General features: G+C 38.9%; 1 protein-coding gene across 6 annotated transcripts in view; it reads right to left on the bottom strand.

The window, feature by feature from the left end:
• The window catches only part of DENND4A (DENN domain containing 4A), an 87465-nt gene extending 66042 nt beyond the window's left edge, over positions 1 to 21423 (bottom strand). For 2 of the 6 annotated variants that reach the window (XM_075207603.1, XM_075207606.1), the window contains exon 1: positions 21229 to 21422. In XM_075207603.1, coding sequence (XP_075063704.1) covers positions 21229 to 21236 — 8 coding nt within the window. In that variant the 5' untranslated portion in view covers positions 21237 to 21422. Of the gene's footprint in view, positions 1 to 18075; positions 18157 to 21223 lie in introns of those variants that run through there. The other 4 variants (XM_075207605.1, XM_075207602.1, XM_075207607.1 and 1 more) reach the window with 4 other exon arrangements.
• Positions 21424 to 21749: the final 326 nt, after the last annotated feature.

Genomic DNA, 21749 nt, shown 5'->3' with positions numbered 1-21749 from the left:
AGTCTAGGTCATACTTGTTTCACCGAATGTAAATGAGAGAAGGTAAGGGACAGTCCAGGGACAAAGCTACCGCTCCCAAACTGTAATCCGCCACTTGGTTCTAGGTTATATTGTTCTGTTTAATGTTATAGTTATGTTAGGAAAGATCTCAAATACTTATTGTAGACAGAAAAATAGATCACAACTACGTAATGCTGAGTTACAAAAGAAAAATTATACATGAATAATGTTACAGTGCCATCACACAAACCTATCCAAACAATTATGTATGGGCACCCTAATTGTCAGCATTTACCTCTCATAAGCAATAACAAAGCGATCAAGCTTTTCCAGCTTACCAATAGGGTGCAATAAAGGTATCTCATAAATGTTTTGATTTTAATTAAACAGTTTTTTTTTGTTTTTTTATAAGAAAACTACATGAAAAATCATGTACAGTTCCCTGTTTAGGCAGAAACCAACTGAGTTTCAGATCGTGTGAACTTTTCACACCTTTGGGTAAATGCATGGCTATACCACTTTATACAAAATCTTCATTTACTTGTTTTATAAATTGCTACACCTACGATAGATTGTAAGCTCTACTGTCAATGCATGTTCCAGTAATGTTTGCTTTGTATCTTTACAGCCGCTGTATGGTATAAAAATTAAACAAGGCTATATGCAATAATGAATCTATCACCACAAAAAAGAACAAAGGTGTGCTACGGAACAATACTAAAAATATTAATTCACTTTTAAAAAGCTACACACATAATTAGTATAGAATGGTTAAGAATATAAACAATATAGATATCTTTAAAATCTCATAGCTATTGAAATATATCAAAATACATCTAAAAAAACACCCAATAGTGGAGATCAAGATAATCAATGTGCCGGATATTTGTTATGCATGCTAGTGGAACACAAAAATATTGTCCATATATAATTTGCAGCTGATCCAGTTGATTGGATTATTAATATGAGGATATAGTGTCAAATCCACACTTTCAGTCACATAAACCCCCCCGAGAAGTGAGTAAATCCAATATGGTATAATTGTAGATCGTGGCACCAACGTTCACCAATTCCAAATGTGTAGTGGTATTGAAGGTACCAAATTAAACACCTATCAATGGCTATAAAGATACCTAGGGCTAGATTTACTAAGCTGCGGGTTTAAAAAAGTGGGGATGTTACCTATAGCAACCAATCAGATTCTAGCTTTCATTTATTTAGTACCTTCTACAAAATGACAGCTAGAATCTGATTGGTTGCTATAGGCAACATCCCCACTTTTTTAAACCCGCAGCTTAGTAAATCTAGCCCCTAGTGTTGAGCCATATGAAAGTCCTCAGTGGAACTATAGAGACGCGAATACCGCCTTTCCAAGAACAGATGATGCTGCGCTTGATATGCTTCTCGCATAAGATCTAATGCCTGGGTAATACGCCATATTGGAGTCCTTCGTGAGGACAAGAAGCCGCACCATTCTCCGCTTTGCTTGTAACAGGTGGTGCAGCTCTCAAAAGACTCCCTCCGTGCGAATACCAGTGAGAAAGGTTTCTAATCTCAGTTATACACCTAGGTGATAGTAGCAGCCGCATAAACCAAAAAACGGACCAAGTATATCAGACCAGCGCATTAGATCTTATGCGGGGAGAAGCATATCGAGCGCAGCATCATCTTTTATTAGAAAGGCGGTCAGCACGGCTCTATAGTTCCACACAGGACTTTCATATCACTCTACACTAGGTATTGGGTAAGACACCAACAATTGATATATCTTTATTGCCATTGATTGATGTTTAATTTGGTACCTTCAATACCACTACACGTTGAAATTGGTGAACGTTATATTGGTGCCACGATCTACAATTAGACCATATTGGATTTACTTACCCCTCTAGGGTTTTATGTGACTGAGCATGTGGATTTGACACTATATCCTCACATTAATAATCAAATCAACTGGATCAGCTAAAAATTATATATGGACAATATTTTTGTGTTCTACTTGATTATCTTGATCTCCACTATTGGGTGTTTTTTTTATGCATTTTGATATATTTCAATACCTATGAGGTTTTAAAGATATCTATATTGTTTATATTCTTAACCATTTTATACGGATTATGTGTGTAGCTTTATAAAAGTGAATAAATAATATTGATCCCTAGCACACCTTTGTTCTTTTTGTAGTGATATATACATTATTGCATAAATTCTTGTTTCATGTTCAACTAAGAGGCTTGTAGACCTCTAGCAATAGGTGATCTATAACCACACTCATATCAAGTGCCAGACGGCTAATATTTATTTCCTATATGGTATAAAATAGAGCTGCACCAACCATACCTGACAACCTCTATAGTCTCAACTGTGTAACTTTATTACTGTTATTTTTTTTAATACTATTCGGCCCGCAGGCACATAATTATAACCTATACACATCTTACTCTTCATGTAAATACTTGGCCAGCACTGGGATAAAAAATAAGTCATAATAAACTGCAGACCTGGTAATGTACATTGAATTTGTAGAAATCCCTTGCTTTCAAGGCTATGAATACACTATAGTTAGTCTAGTGTTCAAGCATGTAACAAAGATCACATTCATGTTTTGTTTGTATCATTATTTTAGAAAACATGCAGTTTGAGGTTTTAAATGTCTACAATTCCTTACATTCTAAAAGTTCTTTTATCCGACTCAAGACGTTGAAAACAAGCAGAGAGGAAGCAGCCTGCCATTGAACAGATAGGAATTAGAACAAGGCACATAATAAAAAAGGATCAAGTTTTATGTATTTACAGTTCAACAATAAGATAATCTTTGAAAAAGAGGGAGCGAGAGAGATAATAGAGGCAAAGAAATATAGCTGGGTACACACTACAGAAAATTACTGTAGACATGATTTCTTTAACGATTTTTCAGTCATCATGATCATGTAGATTTGTGTATACACACACATCCGATTTACCGTCAGATCTGTGATCTTCATCTCTCACAATCATCTGCTGAAAAAATCATGACTGCACACTCAGTAAAGATTTGCCTCCATCGCTGATCGTGAATTTTAGGAAGTTTATAAAAACAAAACGATAAGATGTGTTTTGATGCCATAAAACATAATCGTGGGAAAGTACACACTATTACAATATCTGCCAAAGAGTCATTTATCGCGTGATTTGCATGATAATTGCATCAGTGTGTACCCAGCTTACGTCTTGAGAGTAAACAATTATTTATATGCCACTTGACATGGTCGGGGAAACAAGACAATCATCTAAGAAGTCCATAAGTGTCACTCCCAGTTAAGATAAAGGGGGAAAGCCATTCAAAAATCCCGTTGCTATTTGGGTTACATTCAGTGTGATAAGCAGAAACAAACAGGAGACACCCTCTGGTGAATTTAAGGCAAAAAACAATCAAACCATGAGAGGGTACTTGATAATAACTGAGCAAATATCCTGATGTAAAGGGATCTTCCTTGAATCCTGGGTTGGAGATGTATCATCATCATAACTGAACTCCTTCTATGATGCCCCTGGGTTGTACTGTAGACCACGATTCTTCACTTCCTACCAACTTATAGAATGACTGCATTCTTGCCCAAAAACCAGCACATTAGAAAAGTATCCCAAATTTGCTCTTTATTCTAATGCTGGAGGAGTATAATTGTAATGAACGCTGCTCTTTCAAATACAGCTCTATGGTGACCACAATGTTCTCATCAGTGTTCTTTCTCTGCATACATTTTACACACCATAATATAAAACCCCCTTAGGATTGTTAGCAGCGCACCTTCCCGAAGAAGTTTCTGTAAAAATGGAAGGGAAAGGAGTCCTGTATCAGGCCATCTTGTCCTGAATTTGCAATACCTTTTTAAAGTGGCATGAAAGTGGTCACTCTATGAGAGTGTCCAACCAGGACCTTTATCAGAACTACAGAGAAGCTATTGTGTGTCTGGTGTTAAAATGTTAGAACAGAATGATGTGTATTGTGCTTCTGACGTATTTGTCGTGTGAAAAGAAGACGTGGATAGGTGTGAATGAGCCATCATGTTATTGGACAATGTTGGTTATCTCAAACCACACATACACACACACACACACACACTTTCAGACGTGCTTTCACTCACTTCAGTATAAGACCATATTTTAACAAACCAAAAACTTCATCTGCTGAAGTATCATCCCATTGTTAGAGTTAGAATATGCAGTGGTTTCAGACTCTGATTTATGTAGAACAGTGGTTGTCATGCACCCTTGGGCAACAATATGTTGGGAAAAACAAGCCAAAACAGCTTCCTATACTTTGTTTCTGTTTTACTGATTTTGTATCAGTTAATGTGCAGACCCAATGGGGCATATTCAATTGTTTAGTTTCTCCGCGGCATTAAAAGTATTACCGTTATTACGGTAATACTAGGCCGGTTTTCAGCTTGCAGCTCCCTGAGCTGCGAGTTGAAATCCAGTGTGAAAAGCACCGTAATAACGGTATTTACGCGCACTATTACCGCAATGACGGTAATAGTGCACGCACCGCGTTACTTTAGGCAGTAACGCCAACAATTGAATATGCCCCTATGGGTTGATATAAGAGTCTTTAACAGGTATCAAGGCTCACTTGGTAATATCTCTTGCTCCAGTTGCTCAGTCTTTCCTAGGCTACCTTTGTAGTATGCAACACTATTTGCTAGATAATAATGCAGCGCAATGAATAGTGACAAAGCAATGGAAACATTTAAAGTGACAACAAATAAGCTATACTCTGTATAGATATCCAAACCAATAAACAGTAAAAATGTAAAAACTTTCTAAAATTAATTTAATGCAAAAACAGGACACCTTTTTAAACAGAATACAAAAAATGTTGATGATAGATGATCGTGACCCTATAATACAACATACCTGAACAATGAAAACAGAATGACTGAAAATCCACCTCTCAAAAAGGAACAAATGTGAAATCAAGTACACAGAAAAAAGGGTGAAGTTCAGTAAGTGAGAGGGATATGAACTTTCCAAAACAAGCTTGGACGCCATACACAGTAAAGCATTTATACAAACATTACTATCTACTATTAGATTGTGAATGAGCACATTCTAAGTACAAGTAAAAAAAAGTACAAACAGGACTACAACAAAGTAGACAACAAATGTTGTATTTATCGGAGTATCAAAATATGTGTTAGAGCAAAGAGTATAAAACAACAAAATATGATCTCTGAGTACCATATTTGAGTGTATGAGAGCACTTTAATATGCAACAAGTTTACATCCCACAGAATGCCACCCATGCCCCCACGACTTCAATGGGGGGAAAAAATGAACATGCTTCAAACAATGGACAACTGTAAAGGAGGAATTGATCATATACTGGCTTTAAGTGTGCTCTCAGCAGTATGAATAGAGGAAAAATATGCCCATGTGTACCTTTAGACTCATGATAAATACAAACTCTTACTATTGGCATGTACTAAAGGCCTTCCTTCTCAGCAAAGCATGGAGACAAGTATATAGGACAAAACAAGAATTAGTACCACCTTCGGTTATTGAAAAAGTAATCTAAATTTGCTAAAAAGAAAAGCAATCAATGTATTTTACATCACTTTGACAAAATGCAACACTATCTATAACCTATTTATACCGATGTGATATCACATTGGCACAAAAGTGGCAAGTTACAATTTTAATTTATTTCAGATTATTCCTTAACAGGCAAACAGGAGATAAATTAACCCTTGAAATATGGGTATCTGTTTTTTTGGCCATAAATATCAAGCTGCAGATTATTATTAGACCAATATTTATCAGTATTGTGATTCGTATTCAGGATTTAAATGGGGCTTGAAAGAAATCCATTGTAGTGGAAAGCAGTATATTAAAATAGATGAAGTGATTGGTGGAAACAGTCACCTGACACTGAACAGGTTCATGGGCTATAGCCAGCATTAACAATGTGAAAGGATTAGACATGTTATACATTCCTTACTGGTAATGCACAGTCACTCACTATAAGCAATCTTTCAGTCAAATCCCCAATGTTCTGAAACAGAACTTGCTGTATGTTGCCCCTTCACAGTGGTGAAATGAGGGCCGACTGAGTTTATCCGCTATCTCACGCACCATTTAACAAAAACAGACACCCTGAATAAACATGGTTCCAAAACATGAACAAGAGCACAACTCACTGTCCCCTAAACTTTCTGTTTATGACCAGTAAAGCATAGTAAGGATCCCAAGCATCACAATGCACTGAATTATACAACCCACTTTCACACATGAAACATTAACTGCAATAAAAACAAGACGAGGCATAGGCACAAAGTGCAATATTGAAGTTACTATGATTAACAAAGACTACACAAGATGACATGTATGTTGTCACTTTGTAAATCCATCTAAAAGTGCAGCTTTGTTAACAATTATTTTTGCAAAGCTTCCAGGCACATCACTCCGCAGCTATCAGATTTAAAATTAAAGAGAAATCATAACTTTAAACTATAATCTATGGCATACTAGATAATAGTTTAAAGAGATCCAGCCGGGGAGGTCAGGTAGCAAGTGCAGTAGGCTGTGCAATGATGCCATTGCATCACTTTGGGCCTGCCCTCTGCTGTGTAATTCCAAGATTCAGAACATCGCATACCGGGGGGAGAGGGCCTGATGACGCAAATCACGTTATTAAGCCCCGCCTCCAACCGGCATGGAGCCTACTCTTCCAGGAGGACACCCCGAAGTTCGGGAGCCTCACGGAAATTCTGGGAGAGTAGACCAGTATGACCTAGGGCAGAAGTAGGAAACCTGTGGATCTAGAGCAGTTATGGAACTACAAAAAAGGTCACATGAAAAGTTGAATGAAAAGTTAATACCCATTTTCAGACACCCACCTCTGAGTACCAGTCTGAGTCCCTTCTCTAACCTCCATTTTTACCGTAATATTGCCATCTGCCCCAACTATATCATTCAATCAGGTGTGTAGTGAAGGTGAGATATGACTGCATAGTTGCTGCAGCCAAAGTATATTGCCATCTATAGCATGAAAACAGTTTCATATGCTTACAATAGTCATAGGTCACTTTACAATTTGATGATAAAAAAAATGGCTTTACCATTGCCACTTTTAAGTCACCAGAAAAAAAAATTAAAACTGATAGGAATGGAAGTGACTTTTCATTAAATAAATACTAGAACTTTAAAGGGAAACTACACCCTAACCTTATGTGTCGTTCACCCGAAAAGCTGGGTATCTGAAGCCCTCCACAGTACAGTGTTCAAACATGGTGTTTTAAATAGGCGAGCAGCCATAATATACAGAAGAGTAGTGCAGTACCCTTTATGGATTCTGCCATCCCACATAATTTATGTCCTAGAATTTAGCTCAACTTGGTATACGCCACCAAAACCTTAAAATATAGTATTGAGTGGAGATTGTTTAAATAACCCACACACAACTTCACATTAAATGGATATTTGTACAGACAGCATTTAAAATGTGTTACATATAGTGTTTTTAAATGAGCCATTTTCTGGACATGTATGCTTAGTGAGTATCAATGAGCATTTTATAATATGCCGTGGTGTTTCCTGCTTGCTCACGAGTCCAACATGGTGCACAAATTCATTTCTTTTCATTGCCTGAAGACATCTTTAGCTGGCTAGTATGACTTTTCCTGATTGTCTAATGCGTCTCGCTCTTTTGCAATCCCCACTGGCTCCTGCATTTCAGGGTTTACTTGCTGCTCCCATTTTTCCACTTGGCTTTGCATGAGATGACAATCTGTATATGCAGGCAGCTCATGCCCTCACTGAATGTAAGCATTTTTACATTTAATCTTTCACCTATGATTAGGTGTTATGTCCCTTGATGTTCTGAGGTTATGGGTTCCATTCAATTGAGCTCTTGGAATATTTCATTTTAACCCTTGTCGCTAATGTTTAATTTACTGAAAGAGCACAATCTCTGCATGCTCATTTTACAAAAGATGCATCTGGTGGGCTTCAAATAGAATTGGGTGGGTTCATTTATCACATGACACAATAGAGCTACTCTAGGGGAGCTAGCATCCTGGTGAGGAAAGGAAAACTTTCTTCTAACACCATATAAACTCTGATCCACAAGGATATTTTTCACACCAGCATTAAAAATGTACTGTATTCTATTGTTGGCCTTTACTTTCTTTATACTGCTAGCCTTGGTTCAGATATAATGAATATGGTAGTTAACCCCTGCTCAGTTCATTGCAATAGTGACATTTTAATCAATCTAATCTCCACAGTTATAGATGATGGCCCCTTTAAGTAGAGATCAATAGGACCAATGACAGAACAGCAGCCTATTAAACACAATATTTAGGGAGGAAAATCTCAGATTTTGCTCCTTTGGAATTAATAATTGCAGTGGATTAGAATTGGAATAATACTTTTATTACTTATGATGTAAAAGAACACATTCATCCTACTGGTTTATGAACAGGTGCTAGCATGGATTAGAAATAAGAGACATTTATCTCATTTGTAGACAATACAAGTGGACTCCCCATTTCATTTTGAAGGCAATGAATCAGTTCATTTTAAGCCACCTTTTATGTCGCTTTGTGTTTCTAGTGTTGCTGTGTTTTTCCAGAGGAAGCGCTCTATTTTTAAACTTCTGTATTTTATTTAATAATTTGTGTGAGTGAGGTTGGGCACTTGAGGTTTAATTGAGCTGCACCCCATTTTGTGCTAGTAAGGTTTACCATATTCTTTATACATAGTCTGCTAAATCATTTAGAAAGCAATTGATATCTTATCTAAAGAAGACAGACTCAGATGCAAAAAAAAGGAAGACGACTTTGTGGCAAGACCAACAGAGTAATTATGAGGCTTAGCAACACATCCCCTGAGACCTGTCATTAATGAGACGTGAGCTTATGCAAAAATCTAGTAATTTTTTGTTATCTCTTTATTAGGAGACATTTCAAACTTCCCAAAAAAAAACCCAAAACATAAATATAATATTCCCAACACATTATAATGTAAATAATTGAACTTTTGAGTTAAATATAATGTTACATATAAATCAGTCATTTGAATTTTTTTTATATTCAAGCCACTGAAACCAAAAAGTATGAATTCTGAATAGCAGTTTCCAGCAGAAAATATGAGGTCATCCATCCATACATAAGTCTAGTCTGTTAAAGTACTCCCTCCGAGATGACACAGGGTATTATTTTTAAAATAGGGGGGGGACGGGGGGGGGGGGGGGGGGGGCTCGACGACGACAATAGTAAGCTTCTTGTCTGGTTTACCAGGGAAGACACTTCTAGTATAAGTATTGTATATGTCTATAACAGAGATTGGGTTTTCAGCAATGGTGCAAACCATGAACATTCAATTTACTGAACATTTCAAGTCATTCTATAGGTCTAGATGACCATGCTCACAATCCATATCATGTAACATGTGCAATTAGTTGATTTCTCAGTGCTTGACTGATATTTCAGGAAAATAAATCTTTGACATACTTTACTGCAAGGTTGGATGGAAAGCAGAATGAATTTTACAAATTGTATGCTACACTGTTGGTATATAAGCTCTTCTCTATGTTCAATATGACAAACTAGTACCCTACCCAGCTATTTATCTGTGGGGCACTTACTGTTCTATCCAATGGGGCTGACAAGGGTCCTCAGATGTGTGCTTCTTATCAAAATAAGCCAAGCATTGCTCCACATACAGTATATAAGAAGTTTTAGAGGTCTACCGTGCCCCTTTATAGTCTGCAGCCTATATTTGTTTTTGGGGTTTCACCAATAGAGCCCACAGATATAAAATTGTGATATGAATTAAAAACACAAACAACTGGCACGGATCCTCACACGAAACGGTCATAAAATCCAAATCCACGTCTCACATAAGACCGCAATAATTCCAATCTAGATATGATGTCATATCTATGACTTACAATTGTTGCAGCCTTATGTGATATGTGGAATTTATGAATGCACAATGTGTGAAAGTCAGCGTCAATTATTTGTGTTTCGAATTCATACCACAATTGTTCCACATAAATCTACCGAAACGAATATTACCAACTTATCAATTAATCATGTCAATGTTGGCTGCCAGTTAATTGCACCATTCAATGCAGAAAATTGTGTGGGCCAGGTTCCTTTACAGTGTTATTAGATGGATACAACTTTTAAACATACTGCCAACTGCTTAAAGTCATATGAACTCAAGTGCTTCTCGTGCTTAAGTCTTCAGAGGGCCAAGTAGCAGGGGGAGCTCTCGTTATTTGGACATCATTTATATAGCGCCAGCAGATTCCATAGTGCTTTACAATTGGAAACAAACTGTACTAAAATAATAAAGGGTAATACATACAATCTATGGGACAATGGTTTGATACACAAGAGTAGGAGCTACATCATATTGAATATTTGCCCAGCTATAATGCAAAGGTTACAAAATATTTAGTGGGCTGTATGCTCTGTCACACAACTATGTTGGTCAGAGGGTTGTCATCTTATATTAGCTGTGTAGAAATTGGTAATAGGGTAATTTAGGGAGATTAAGAGGGTGGTAGAGGCGTAATGTTCGTTTTATCGCTACAATAAACATTGTCCAATGCAATTATTGTAGTTCCAACGTACAAAGAGATTTAATAGCAAAAAAAATATAGCAGGATTTACAGGAAGCCATGCTGAAGCATAAAAGATAATATACAGGAAAGTATAAACCCAAATACATTACATTTTCACAAAGCGCATCCTGGGCCCAGGTGCAGATACAGTTATGCCTGTTGTCAGGAAGAGAAGAGAGAGAAAAAAAACAAAAAACACTGGCCCAGGGAGCTTATATGCAGTTTCAGTTAACAAAAACAGTGATGATGTCATGAATACACACAACACCAAGAGAGGTCTTCATTGGTCCAGGGTTAACCATGTTCTAGTTGTCTGCTGGTCATAGGTCAGTTTATTTGCTCTTTTCCAAGGGAGGGGTGCAACTTACTCCAAATGTTGCCAACGTGTCTTCCCTGTTGAAACCGGGATAATGCTGGTGAACTAAGCTTTAATATGAGATCAAACTCTTTACCTTTCAGAGGACCTGCACCACAAATACCTTTAATATAGTGGATTGGAACCTTAATAAATGTGTACTATTTACAAGTGTAAGTGCGAATGTAAGTGAGTGTTAATACATGCAATTGCATCATTACACGTGACGTACTAATCGCAAAGTAAAACAATATCAATTTAGTTTACTTCATCCAATTATTTTACTTCCACAGAGGAATATTATAAGCTTGTCTGAAGAGGTAAGTTTTCAGAGAATGCTTGAAGACTAGAGGCAAGTCTTGTGGTGCATGGAAGTGAATTCCATAGAGTGGGTGCAGCCAGAAAACATTCCTGTAACCGAGAACGGGAGGAAGTGATGAGAGTGGAAGAGAGGCGCAGAACGGAGGTGTCGAGTTGGGAAATATTTTGAGACAAGTGAGGAGATGTATGTCGGTGCAATTTTGTTGATGGCCTTGTTTGGAAGTAGAAGAATTTTATATTGGATTCGTTGAAAAACAGGCAACCAATGTAGAGACTGAGAGTGACTTAGCAGACGAAAAACGATTCGCAAGGAAAATGAATCTAGCCACTGCGTGCAAAATAGATTGTAGGGGCTTGAGTCTGATTTTGGGAAGAGCAGTAATGAGGGAACTGCAATTTTCAATGCGGGAGAGGAGTGCATGAATTAAAGATTTTGCAGTGCCTTGTGTGAGATATGAATGTATGCAACATGAAGTAAATATAAAATTGATGTGGGGAACAAAGGATAGTTGCAAGTCAAGGATTATACTTAGGCAGCGAGCTTGCGGGGTGGGAGTTATGGTCATGTCAACAGAAATATCAGGCAGTAAGCTTCTATTGCTGGGTGGGAACATTCATTCTGTTTTTGAAAGTTTGATGTGGCAAGAGGACATCCAAGATCAAATGGCAGAAAGACAGTTAGTAATGCAAGACACCACAGATGGTGAGAGATCAGGAAAGGATTGATACATTTGTGTATCATCCACATAGAGATGATACTGAAATCCAAAGGAGCTTATTATCCATGTTCACTTTTGTACTCAAGCAAAAATGCTTAGATATTTTTTTTTTTTAAACTAGTTCTGGGGTCTGTCTGTTGGCGGGGCTGGTAGAGAGGGTACATTTATACACTGATCACATGTATTTAAAAAATGCTAAACCCATGCTAGAGGCCACCTTAAAAGTTATACATTAGAAAAGTAAATCCTCTGGGGCACATTAAGAAAAAGGATGAGTTTATTCCAATTATAGTCCAACATGTTAAAGCTACAGCACTGGTAATTGTCTTCTTCAATGTGTGATGACCCTCTGTTATCTAGGTATGGTACTCTTACTGGTGATAGTTATGTATTACGTCCGATAGATATGTCGTCACTTAGCGTTATGGGCAAAATAATTTACAAACGAAAGTCTTACATTAAATTACCTGTACCCCAAGATCGCAGTCTGGGTAGAAAACATTTTTTATCAGTATAGACAAGATGTCCTTTCTATGTATATCTAGTTCTCCTAGATTTAGCCTGAACACTCTGCAGCTCTTTTGACTGGCCTGTCCAACTTTTACCCCTATTACCACTGTAAACATACTATACAGTAGACTGTGGCTTAAGTCCTCTTCAACAAAACCTACAAGAGTATTGGAAGCCTATATTCTGGGCTTGTACACAGATTTAATTAAAATTTAGAGGTCTACATTATAAATTCCACAATTACTCTTTGAATGAAAACACTATTAACGGCTTGGAATCAAGTCAGGGCCAAAATATATTCCAGCATCAAAGGCAGCAAATGGAGAGTTTTCCACCCAACGGGAGACAGATAATGTGTATGCCAAGGCAGACAATGCACAGGAGGATTCAATGCAGAGTTGAGCGCTTCAATACATCTGTTGCATAAGCTTATGCAACAGATGAATCGAAGCGCTCAATTCAGATCTATTCATGAGACTGGACAAACTGAAGCCTCCTATACAACAGTTATATTTCCATGTACAGTGAAGTCTAATGCCTGCCAGCAGGAAAACATCTTCCAAACAACATCCATTTGCTGCATTGCAGTACAGAGGAAAGGAGGCAGGAGGTTCCAAACACAGGCAAACAGTTGAAGTTAGCCCCAGCAGCATGTAACAAGGGGTGGTCTAAATGGTTAATATTTACTCTACAGAGGGTAGAACATGCGGTGAGGAACGTAGGGCACCAAGCACCGTTAATGTGTAAGCTCGTCTGGGCCCCCTCTCACTGATAAGAATGGCAGGAGGCACTTGCAGTGTTAACTGTTGCCAGGTAGCACTACTGTACAATTGAAAATTGAATTGCAATGTATACATATTCTATGAAGGAGCTGTACGAACCCTGGGGACTTTATATCACAACGCCATTCACACCAAGTACAGCAGATACCAATTGCTACTACCACAGACAGAAGGACTTAGCACATTAGCAGTCAGTCCAAACAGGAAGTGCCATTTGGCCAGGAGCTCCAAAACACTCTTAAAGACATTAATGGTTTAACTCTAGGGGAAGGGAGTTCATTTCTTTATTGGATAAGGTTTGTGCCCACTATGTGTCCCTTAGCACCAGAGACCCAGTTGACCCTAAATAAACTATAGGAAATTAAGAGCCTCAAATCAGGGCAGCCAAGGAGGCCGACTCCCCTCTACTAACCTGAAACCTTCAGCTATGGAATCAGAGGGGGATATAAAAAGCAGTGCCCAAGAGGCATTCAGACACTTGGGTTGACAGTACTGGCTGGGGATTATGGTTCCCAACTGGACTATCCAGGAACATCAATGGCAGGATCAACCTCAAAGTTTGAGATGACTTCTGCTAGCTGCCTACAGCTGATCTAAACATGGGTGTCTGCCCACAGAAAGCAGGATAACAGTTAAGTCTGATTGCACTGTTTCCAGGCTGGTAGGGGTAAAAGTGCCAGTAAGGGTCATGGTATTATGACACATACATGGTGGGTGTCCAAAGATGGACAACCTCTTCGTTTTCACAAAATAATGAAATAATGTTGGTAATAAATAAAAACCTCATGCAAATAATATAGTTTAACATCACAATAATAGACTTGAACTGACACAATGTTATTTGCTGGCTTCAATATTTTTCTTTTATTAGTTCTGCAAGATAGATTCACACACAAATATACGATTTCCCCAAATCTTATCAATGTTTTTTTCCTAAAAGAACTCAGTTACGTCCCTTCTCTTATAAAGTAACACGTACCAACAGATTACTGGAAATCTAAACTTGTATTTATTTTTAATTATTTACTTAATAGTGCGTGTAAAAACCATTATTACGGTAGTTTTCGCGCTGGATTTCAGCTCGCAGCTCCCTGAGCCGCGAGCTGAAATTCAGCTTACTATTACCGTAATAACGGTAATAGATTTTATGCGGCGGTATATTCAAACAATTGAATATGCCCCTTAAAATGATTTGGTCAAGAGAGAGGAGACTCCTTCTTGAAACAAGGGTCTCTTGTATTACTTAGACAACTGGAAACTGAGATGGAAGCTCCTATAGAGCCTCTCTAATTCTGGTTTCATTTCCAGGAAGCCTAGTGGTGACCATTGGAGGTCTAGGGCACATGCCACTTTAGTAAAGCTGCACTACCTCTTGGGAAAATGTTTCTCTAAAGTGTCCCCCACCTCCTGTCTCTAGCCAGTTGTCATGTAGCCATTTTTTGATGGGTTCCTCCAATTCTCCCATAGCCCTAGACCAAAAAAAAAAAAAAAAAACAAGTGGAGGGATGACCGACCACAAGCCACAATGAAGAGGTTGTGGTTGGTCCTCCACCATTTTTATTATCAACAAACCTAGCTTGCGATTTCTGGATTACAAAACAGACAGAGCCCTGGGTAAACTGCTGCAAATAGTTTCCTGGGTGTTCGTGCAGCTTTAAAACAGTGCTGCTTATTAAAGCCCAGGAAACATTCTCTGTACCTCAATAAAACAGTGTGCTTAAACTGCAACATTAGATTTAAATATCGTTCCCAGTTTATAAAGCCAGCCAAACTAGCCTGTTATAACGTGTTTAGATGAGTTCTGTAATGAAACTAAAGCCTGCAACCTGAAGAAATCCTTCACTGTTTTTACTTTAACTAAAACATTCAACACACGTTGTTTGACATGTGGTCATGGGATCTGACCAAACTACAATGATCACTTTAAGCAAACTGACAGATACAAGACCAGATTAAGAATATCATTTTACCTCAAAATTATGTTTTTGCGCATATAGTTTTATTTACCCATTTTTAGATTTTGAACATTAGTGGCACCAAGCCTAAGTCTACTTCAAAAATAAATGATTCACTTACTGATAAACCTTTTCCGAAACAGAAATAGTCACCCTTTTGGACTGTAGTTCAGTGAAAGAAAATAAAATTACATACAAGCATAAAGTGATCCAATTAGAAACTAGTGTGCAATATGGTCATTGCTATCCCCTGCAGCTTTCTCACTCTGCAAAAGCCAACAAAGCTAGCGGGAAGTTAACTAAAATTTGATGCCCTGTCTGGCTGTACACGACTCGATCGGTGTTATCTCCCTGCCTGTTATACAGCTTGGTCAAGTCATACGAAGACTAGGTAGACACTGAGATAACATGTCTGTCGGAAAATTCTTCAAACGATTGTACCAATGACTAATGGTCCGATCAGTCTGGCGATTCATGCCTACACACGGACACGATTTACCTTCAGATCTGTGCTCTTCGTCTGGTCCTTTATCTAGTCCACTGGTCTTCAGAGAATGACAGCACAATATTCATTCATTCTTTTCACACTGATTAAAACCGCTTTGTTATAGCCATCTACATATCCTAACTAATTTCTTTAGAATGTTTTGTTTCAGAGTCACAGAAGCTGTCTCAGAACAAACAAATTAATTATTCCTTCTACATTTATTCACCAGGACATTCATTGCTAGCATCGGCTGAAAAGAGCACGACTGTAAACTCTATGGAGATCGTGAGCATGAGTGCATACACACTACATGATCATTAGGCGAGTGGTCGGAAAATATTAAACAGTACGAACAACCAAATGAGCGAACAATGGACACTTTGGAACGACTTTCAACCATCGCGTCACTATACACACTAACCCGACTTCCAACCAAACTGTCATGTCAGCTGATTTGTCCGATTATTGGACGAAAACACTCCAGTGTGTACCTAGCCTTAGACTGGATCTAGCTATGCTGGCTCCCAAACAGCAGCAGCATGTTAAAACTACAAGGGCTGCAAAGACCCTCTCTGGACTTTAGCAGAATTGTGTGGTGCAAGAGGGAGCGAGCTTACTGGCACTACAATGTTTATTTTAGGTAAAGTAGATACATATGAACACAGGATAAAAAAATGATTAATATAACAATAAAGACTATCAATACTTGCTGCAAGAAACTACTAAAATTCAACCTTAGCAACATTTTGCTGAAAGATACTGACAGGAATGGACTGGCAACAAGGTTTCCAGTTAACTTTTCTGTTAGATTTCATAATTTTTCATCATTCATGCTCGGAGTACATAATATTTACTGGCAGCTTGTAGTGACTAGGGAATATTTACTGAGAAAACATTAAATTGCTTCCTTGCCAGATTGAATTGAGTAGACCTGCAGTGACCTCTGGCATTACAAGAGTTAATGCATGTTTGTTAGCTCCATGAAAAGGTATCTAAAAATAATGTTCCAATTTTTAGAAAACCGCAAGTCTCACTACTGCAAGGACATAAAAAAACAAAACAAACATACTTATCACATGACACGGTTGTTTATGGTAAAACAGTGCCTTAGGCCATCAACAATTAAAAGCAGTGTATATTTAAAATCCAAAAACTATTTGCTAACAAAATATTGCAAGGTTGGCAATGTAATCTTAAGACCTTAAGTGGTTAAAAAGACCTCTAAAGTACAGTCAAATCAAATAACTAAAATTATAAGACACTCAAGAGATTAGTCCAGGTTAGTGATATATTTACCCATCTCTGTTGTAGCACATTAACACCACAAAAAAAGTGCATCTATTTGTACCTTCTGTCGTACATATGTGCATAACTATAAAGGGCATAAATTGCAAGGACAAGGTGCTATGGTTGGCATACACAGGCACCATTACTACACACTGATCCTACCTGACATGCTGTGACAAGGAGCACTCATTTCTAAATCAACCTCATAGGACCACCAACACGTTTCCCATTTCAGTAGACAACAAAAAAAACAAACCCATGGGCTGCTTGATCCACTCCCATCATGTCAAAATCCGTGCTGGTGCACAAAGCTGACAACTCTGTGCCTAAAACTAGGGGGGGCAAGCACATCACACATTCATTAAATCAACTTTTACTTGTCAGAGCCATGCATATAATCAATGAATCAAAACGTATCACAAGGTACCTTGCGCACTGTTTCCTATATATGACATAAAACCGGTCATTGAAATGTTCGAGGTGGCTTCATAGATCCTTATTATGTTACAAGTGGTACAGTATTCCTTATAATACACCAGGTTCAATCTGACAACAAGACAACCTGCTTGTGTGAGGGGATCCCCGGACCATGATGTAGGGGTGTTTTACTCCCTGACAGTTATCTATTCTGTCACCGACACTCTCAGTAGCAGTCAGGTCTCCACATACATCATCTACAAGTTACACTGTATATTAATATATAACCCTGCCCCCGCGATCAGTGAAGACACCAGCTGTCACCTCCAGTCTGACAGGCGACAATGATAATATCCCGACACATGACACAGTGACATAACGGACAGTTTGCGCCCGCCAGGGAGGAGGGTACCCGGAGAGGGTGTCACCCAGAGCGGGTGAGGAGGGGGAGCAGTCAGCAGGATGAAGCCCGGCGGGTGTGCACGCAGTGACAGGTTGCTACACATCCCGTTATCTCTCATCCTCCATCTTTATCACCTCTCATGCAGCTTCCTACCCTCCCGCCCCCTTGCCCCGGACAGCCGGCACGCCCCTCTCTCTGCTACCAGCATGCACTGGGGGTCTCACCTCTCCCGGGCTTCTGCCGGTGATCGCGGCTCTCTCAGTCACTCCCGCCGCCTCGCGCCATCTTGTGTTTGTATCGGGGAGGGGGGAGAGCGCGCCGAGTCACGTGACGATGTGTGTGAGACACGTGGCCCCGAGTTCCCGCACGACGTCTCACTCACCGCTGCTGGAACTGTATGTATGTATGTATATATGCATGTATGTATGTATGTATGTCCTATGCATGTATGTATGTATGTATGTCAGTATGTATGTCCTATGCATGCATGTATGTCAACATTGGAAGTGTATGCATGTATATATGTATGAATGATGTATGTATGTATGTATGAATGATGTATGCATGTATGAATTATGTATGTGTGAAGTATGTCAACATTGGAAGTGTTTGTATGCATGTATGAATGATGTATGTATGAATGATGTATGTATGCATGTGTGAATGATGTATGTGTGAAGTATGTATGTATGAATGATGTATGTGTGGATGATGTATGTATGTATGCATGTATGAATGATGTATGTGTGAATGATGCATGTATGAATGATGTATGTATGAATGATGTATGTATGTATGAATGATGTATGCAGGGCCGCCTTCAGAAAAAATCGGGCCCTTGAGCGGGGCCCCACCCCCCCATGAGCAACACATACTTACCTGGGGCCCGCCGCTGGTCTCCGCTATTCTGTCTTCAGCCTGGCTGTCACCTTGCCTGTGACAGATCACATGATCGCAGGGGGAATGATTCCTCCACCCCTGCGATCGGATCCTGGTTGCTGGCTGTCACGGTGACAGCCATGCTGAAGACAGAATAGCGGAGACCAGCGGTGGGCCCCAGGTAAGTCTGTGCTGAGCTGTTGTACCGGGCCCCCTGGTCAGCTCGGGCCCGGTACAACAGTAACCCCCGTACCCCCCTGATGGCGGCCCTGGATGTATGCATGTGTGAATGATGTATGCATGTATGAATGATGTATGTATGTCCTATGCATGCATGTATGTCAACATTCCGTCTTATGAGTTCTAGTGCCACTTTGGACAAAGCTGTTTTTAATTGAGCTATATACATGCAGACATGTTTATAACAGAATTTAGAAGTGCTGGTATGGAAAGTGAATGGTCGGAGGTCTCCCATGTACCCATAAACTTTAGGTATTATGATAGTAAGAAGCACATTTTATTTTCTGTTTTTATATTTCAGTATACTATAAAACATATTAAATGATGTAAACCTGTGCCCCTCACCTACCTGGCACATTACCAGCTCACTTCAAGCGCTGCATATACCTAGATGACAGACTCACCATTTCCTCACGATCACTGATTGGTCACAGTGGGCTCATTCAGTGCTACAAGTTCTACCAGTTAAATAATAAAAAAAAACTAGTGGAACTGTGATATAAAGAAGTGGAACTCGTGACCTTGTGACATATACTGAGTGGAAATGAAAATTATCTTTAATTATTAATGACTATGGAGCCAAAAGAAATGCCGGAACATTCTTCCTGTGTGTTCCAGCACATTTTAAGTAAGCTGTCTATGCAGAACAAACCTGTCTTCCTAAAGCCTCCACTTGCATGTGTGTGCTGTCTGGGGGTTCGGTCATTCAGCATGAGGAGCAGTTTAGAGAAGCTCTTGTAGTGTTTTGACCTGGAACTTCCTGACAGCATGTGATGTGGAGGCGCCAGAAAAAAAGGTAAGTATCGTGGCCAGGACTGGCAATGTACCTGGAGTAGAGGTACGAAGAGAAAAGTTACACTTGACTTGATGCCATTTTTAGTGGGAGGAGCACAGTGTTTGATGACACAACTTTGGTCATTACAAACTTGACCATTTAGTGTTTGCTGAGGTGCTTGATTACACAATTATAACCGTAATTGCCTACTCACCCGGATTCTCTGGGAGGCTCCCAAATTTTGCAGAGGGCAATCTCCCGGATTGTAGTAGATGGGGGCATTGTGATGTCACTATAGCTCCACCCCCACTATAAAATGCCGAAATTCACGGCATTGACTAGCAGGGGCATGGCTTGACCCAGTACAACTCGCAAGCAAGTAAGCACCTTTTTGTGACGATTTTACACTCTCCCGTGAATCAAGAAAGTCTTACCCATTGTCTCTTGGACATTCTGGAACAGTTGGCTACTAAGTTTATAAGATTAGAGGGTCAATGTATCAATCAGTAGTTATTTAAAACCAGTTTGCCGTCTTTATTTTAGACAGCAATTTTATTAAAGGTAAAGGTCATTGGGTTTTGTCTTGAATAAATGTGTAGTTTAAAAAAAAGACGGCAAACCTGATTTAATTAACTGCGATTCATACATTTACTCCTAGGAGTCACACATACCTTTTGGGAGCCAATAGGGAAGTGTATTTATACATAGCAATGCAACAGGATAATCAGAGACATGTAGCTGGAGATGAACATTTTATAATTTGAGGACAAGCTTTTGAATCTTTCAATTATCATTTAAATGTCTGTCAGCTCGTATGTCTTGTTCTAGTTTCTGTTCTATTAATTAGGTTAATCGATTACTGTATTCATATACACAGAAGTAGTTATGTTCTTAAATACGCAACACAAATACATAATGATATATGAAACTATGTCTTTCAATAACCTATGTACCAGTCTACCAATGCTGTTATATGACTTTTAACTAATAAGCTAAATATGTCATGTCATTACATTCTATGAGCCTACACGTGCAGTTTTTTGTTTTTTATTAACAAGAATAATTAAAAAATCCTTTGTATCAGGCGAAAAAGAGGTACAAATTGGAAAGAAAGAGGGTCAAGAGATTTGGATCCACAGAGAGAGTGTCCATCCCAAAGAAGCACACTTGTGATGTATGACTTAGTATGCAATCAGCCAGTTTGAAGTTTAGAAAGTTTTTCCCAAGCAAACCACCACATTACAACAAGGTTTGCATTACTAAACTATGCATAATAGAATTGTTAACTTTTTTGCTTTTAGGAAGGATTTTTTTGGCAGCGCATTGGTATGTATTTTATGACGAAAGCAGTTCATATGATGATTTAACAAGAAAAAAAGGAAGGACAAATATAGTTTGTAAAAAAAAACCAAATGCACTAGCATGGAAAACAGGCATTTTTATACAAAAATAGAGTAATAGTAATAGATTAGCATTACTTCACCTATCCATGGGAGCTGTTATTCCTTGAGGGTCCTCTGTTGCCCTGCTTACACTGATCAGCCTCGCTTGGTGACCCAGCTCTGAATGAGATGTCTGTGTCACTGTTCTCCGACAGACTAGTAATGTGATGGGGAAACCCTGCGGCTTGCAGAACACGCATCAAGTCTTTGTAACATGCTGAGATTACAGTTGGGAGGTGGAGGAAGTCTCCCTATGCACACAGACCTGCCACTTTCTGATCTTGTTCTTGCCAAGTGGTCTTGGTCCACGCTGGGCTGTTTCCTGTCCAGGTCTCAGGAATGTTCTTCTTGGAAGACAAAAGGCAACAGCTGCTAAAACTCTTAGCCGGCTGCTGAGAGGAAAGATACAGAGGTTCAAACAGCTGAAGAATTTCATGTTGAGGGAATCACTATTACCATAGAGAATATAACCTGGTTAAGCAGTCTAGCAAAGTAGTAGGAAAAGGCAGGCAGACTGTTTGATATTACGGCCCCTAATAAAATCTAAGAACCTATTTTGAGT

The sequence above is a fragment of the Mixophyes fleayi genome, chromosome 4, assembly GCF_038048845.1.
Source record: "Mixophyes fleayi isolate aMixFle1 chromosome 4, aMixFle1.hap1, whole genome shotgun sequence".
NCBI classification, from domain to species: Eukaryota; Metazoa; Chordata; class Amphibia; order Anura; family Limnodynastidae; genus Mixophyes; species Mixophyes fleayi.
The sequence above is the reverse complement of the archived record's forward strand: the minus strand, read 5'-3'. Positions and strand labels throughout refer to the sequence as shown.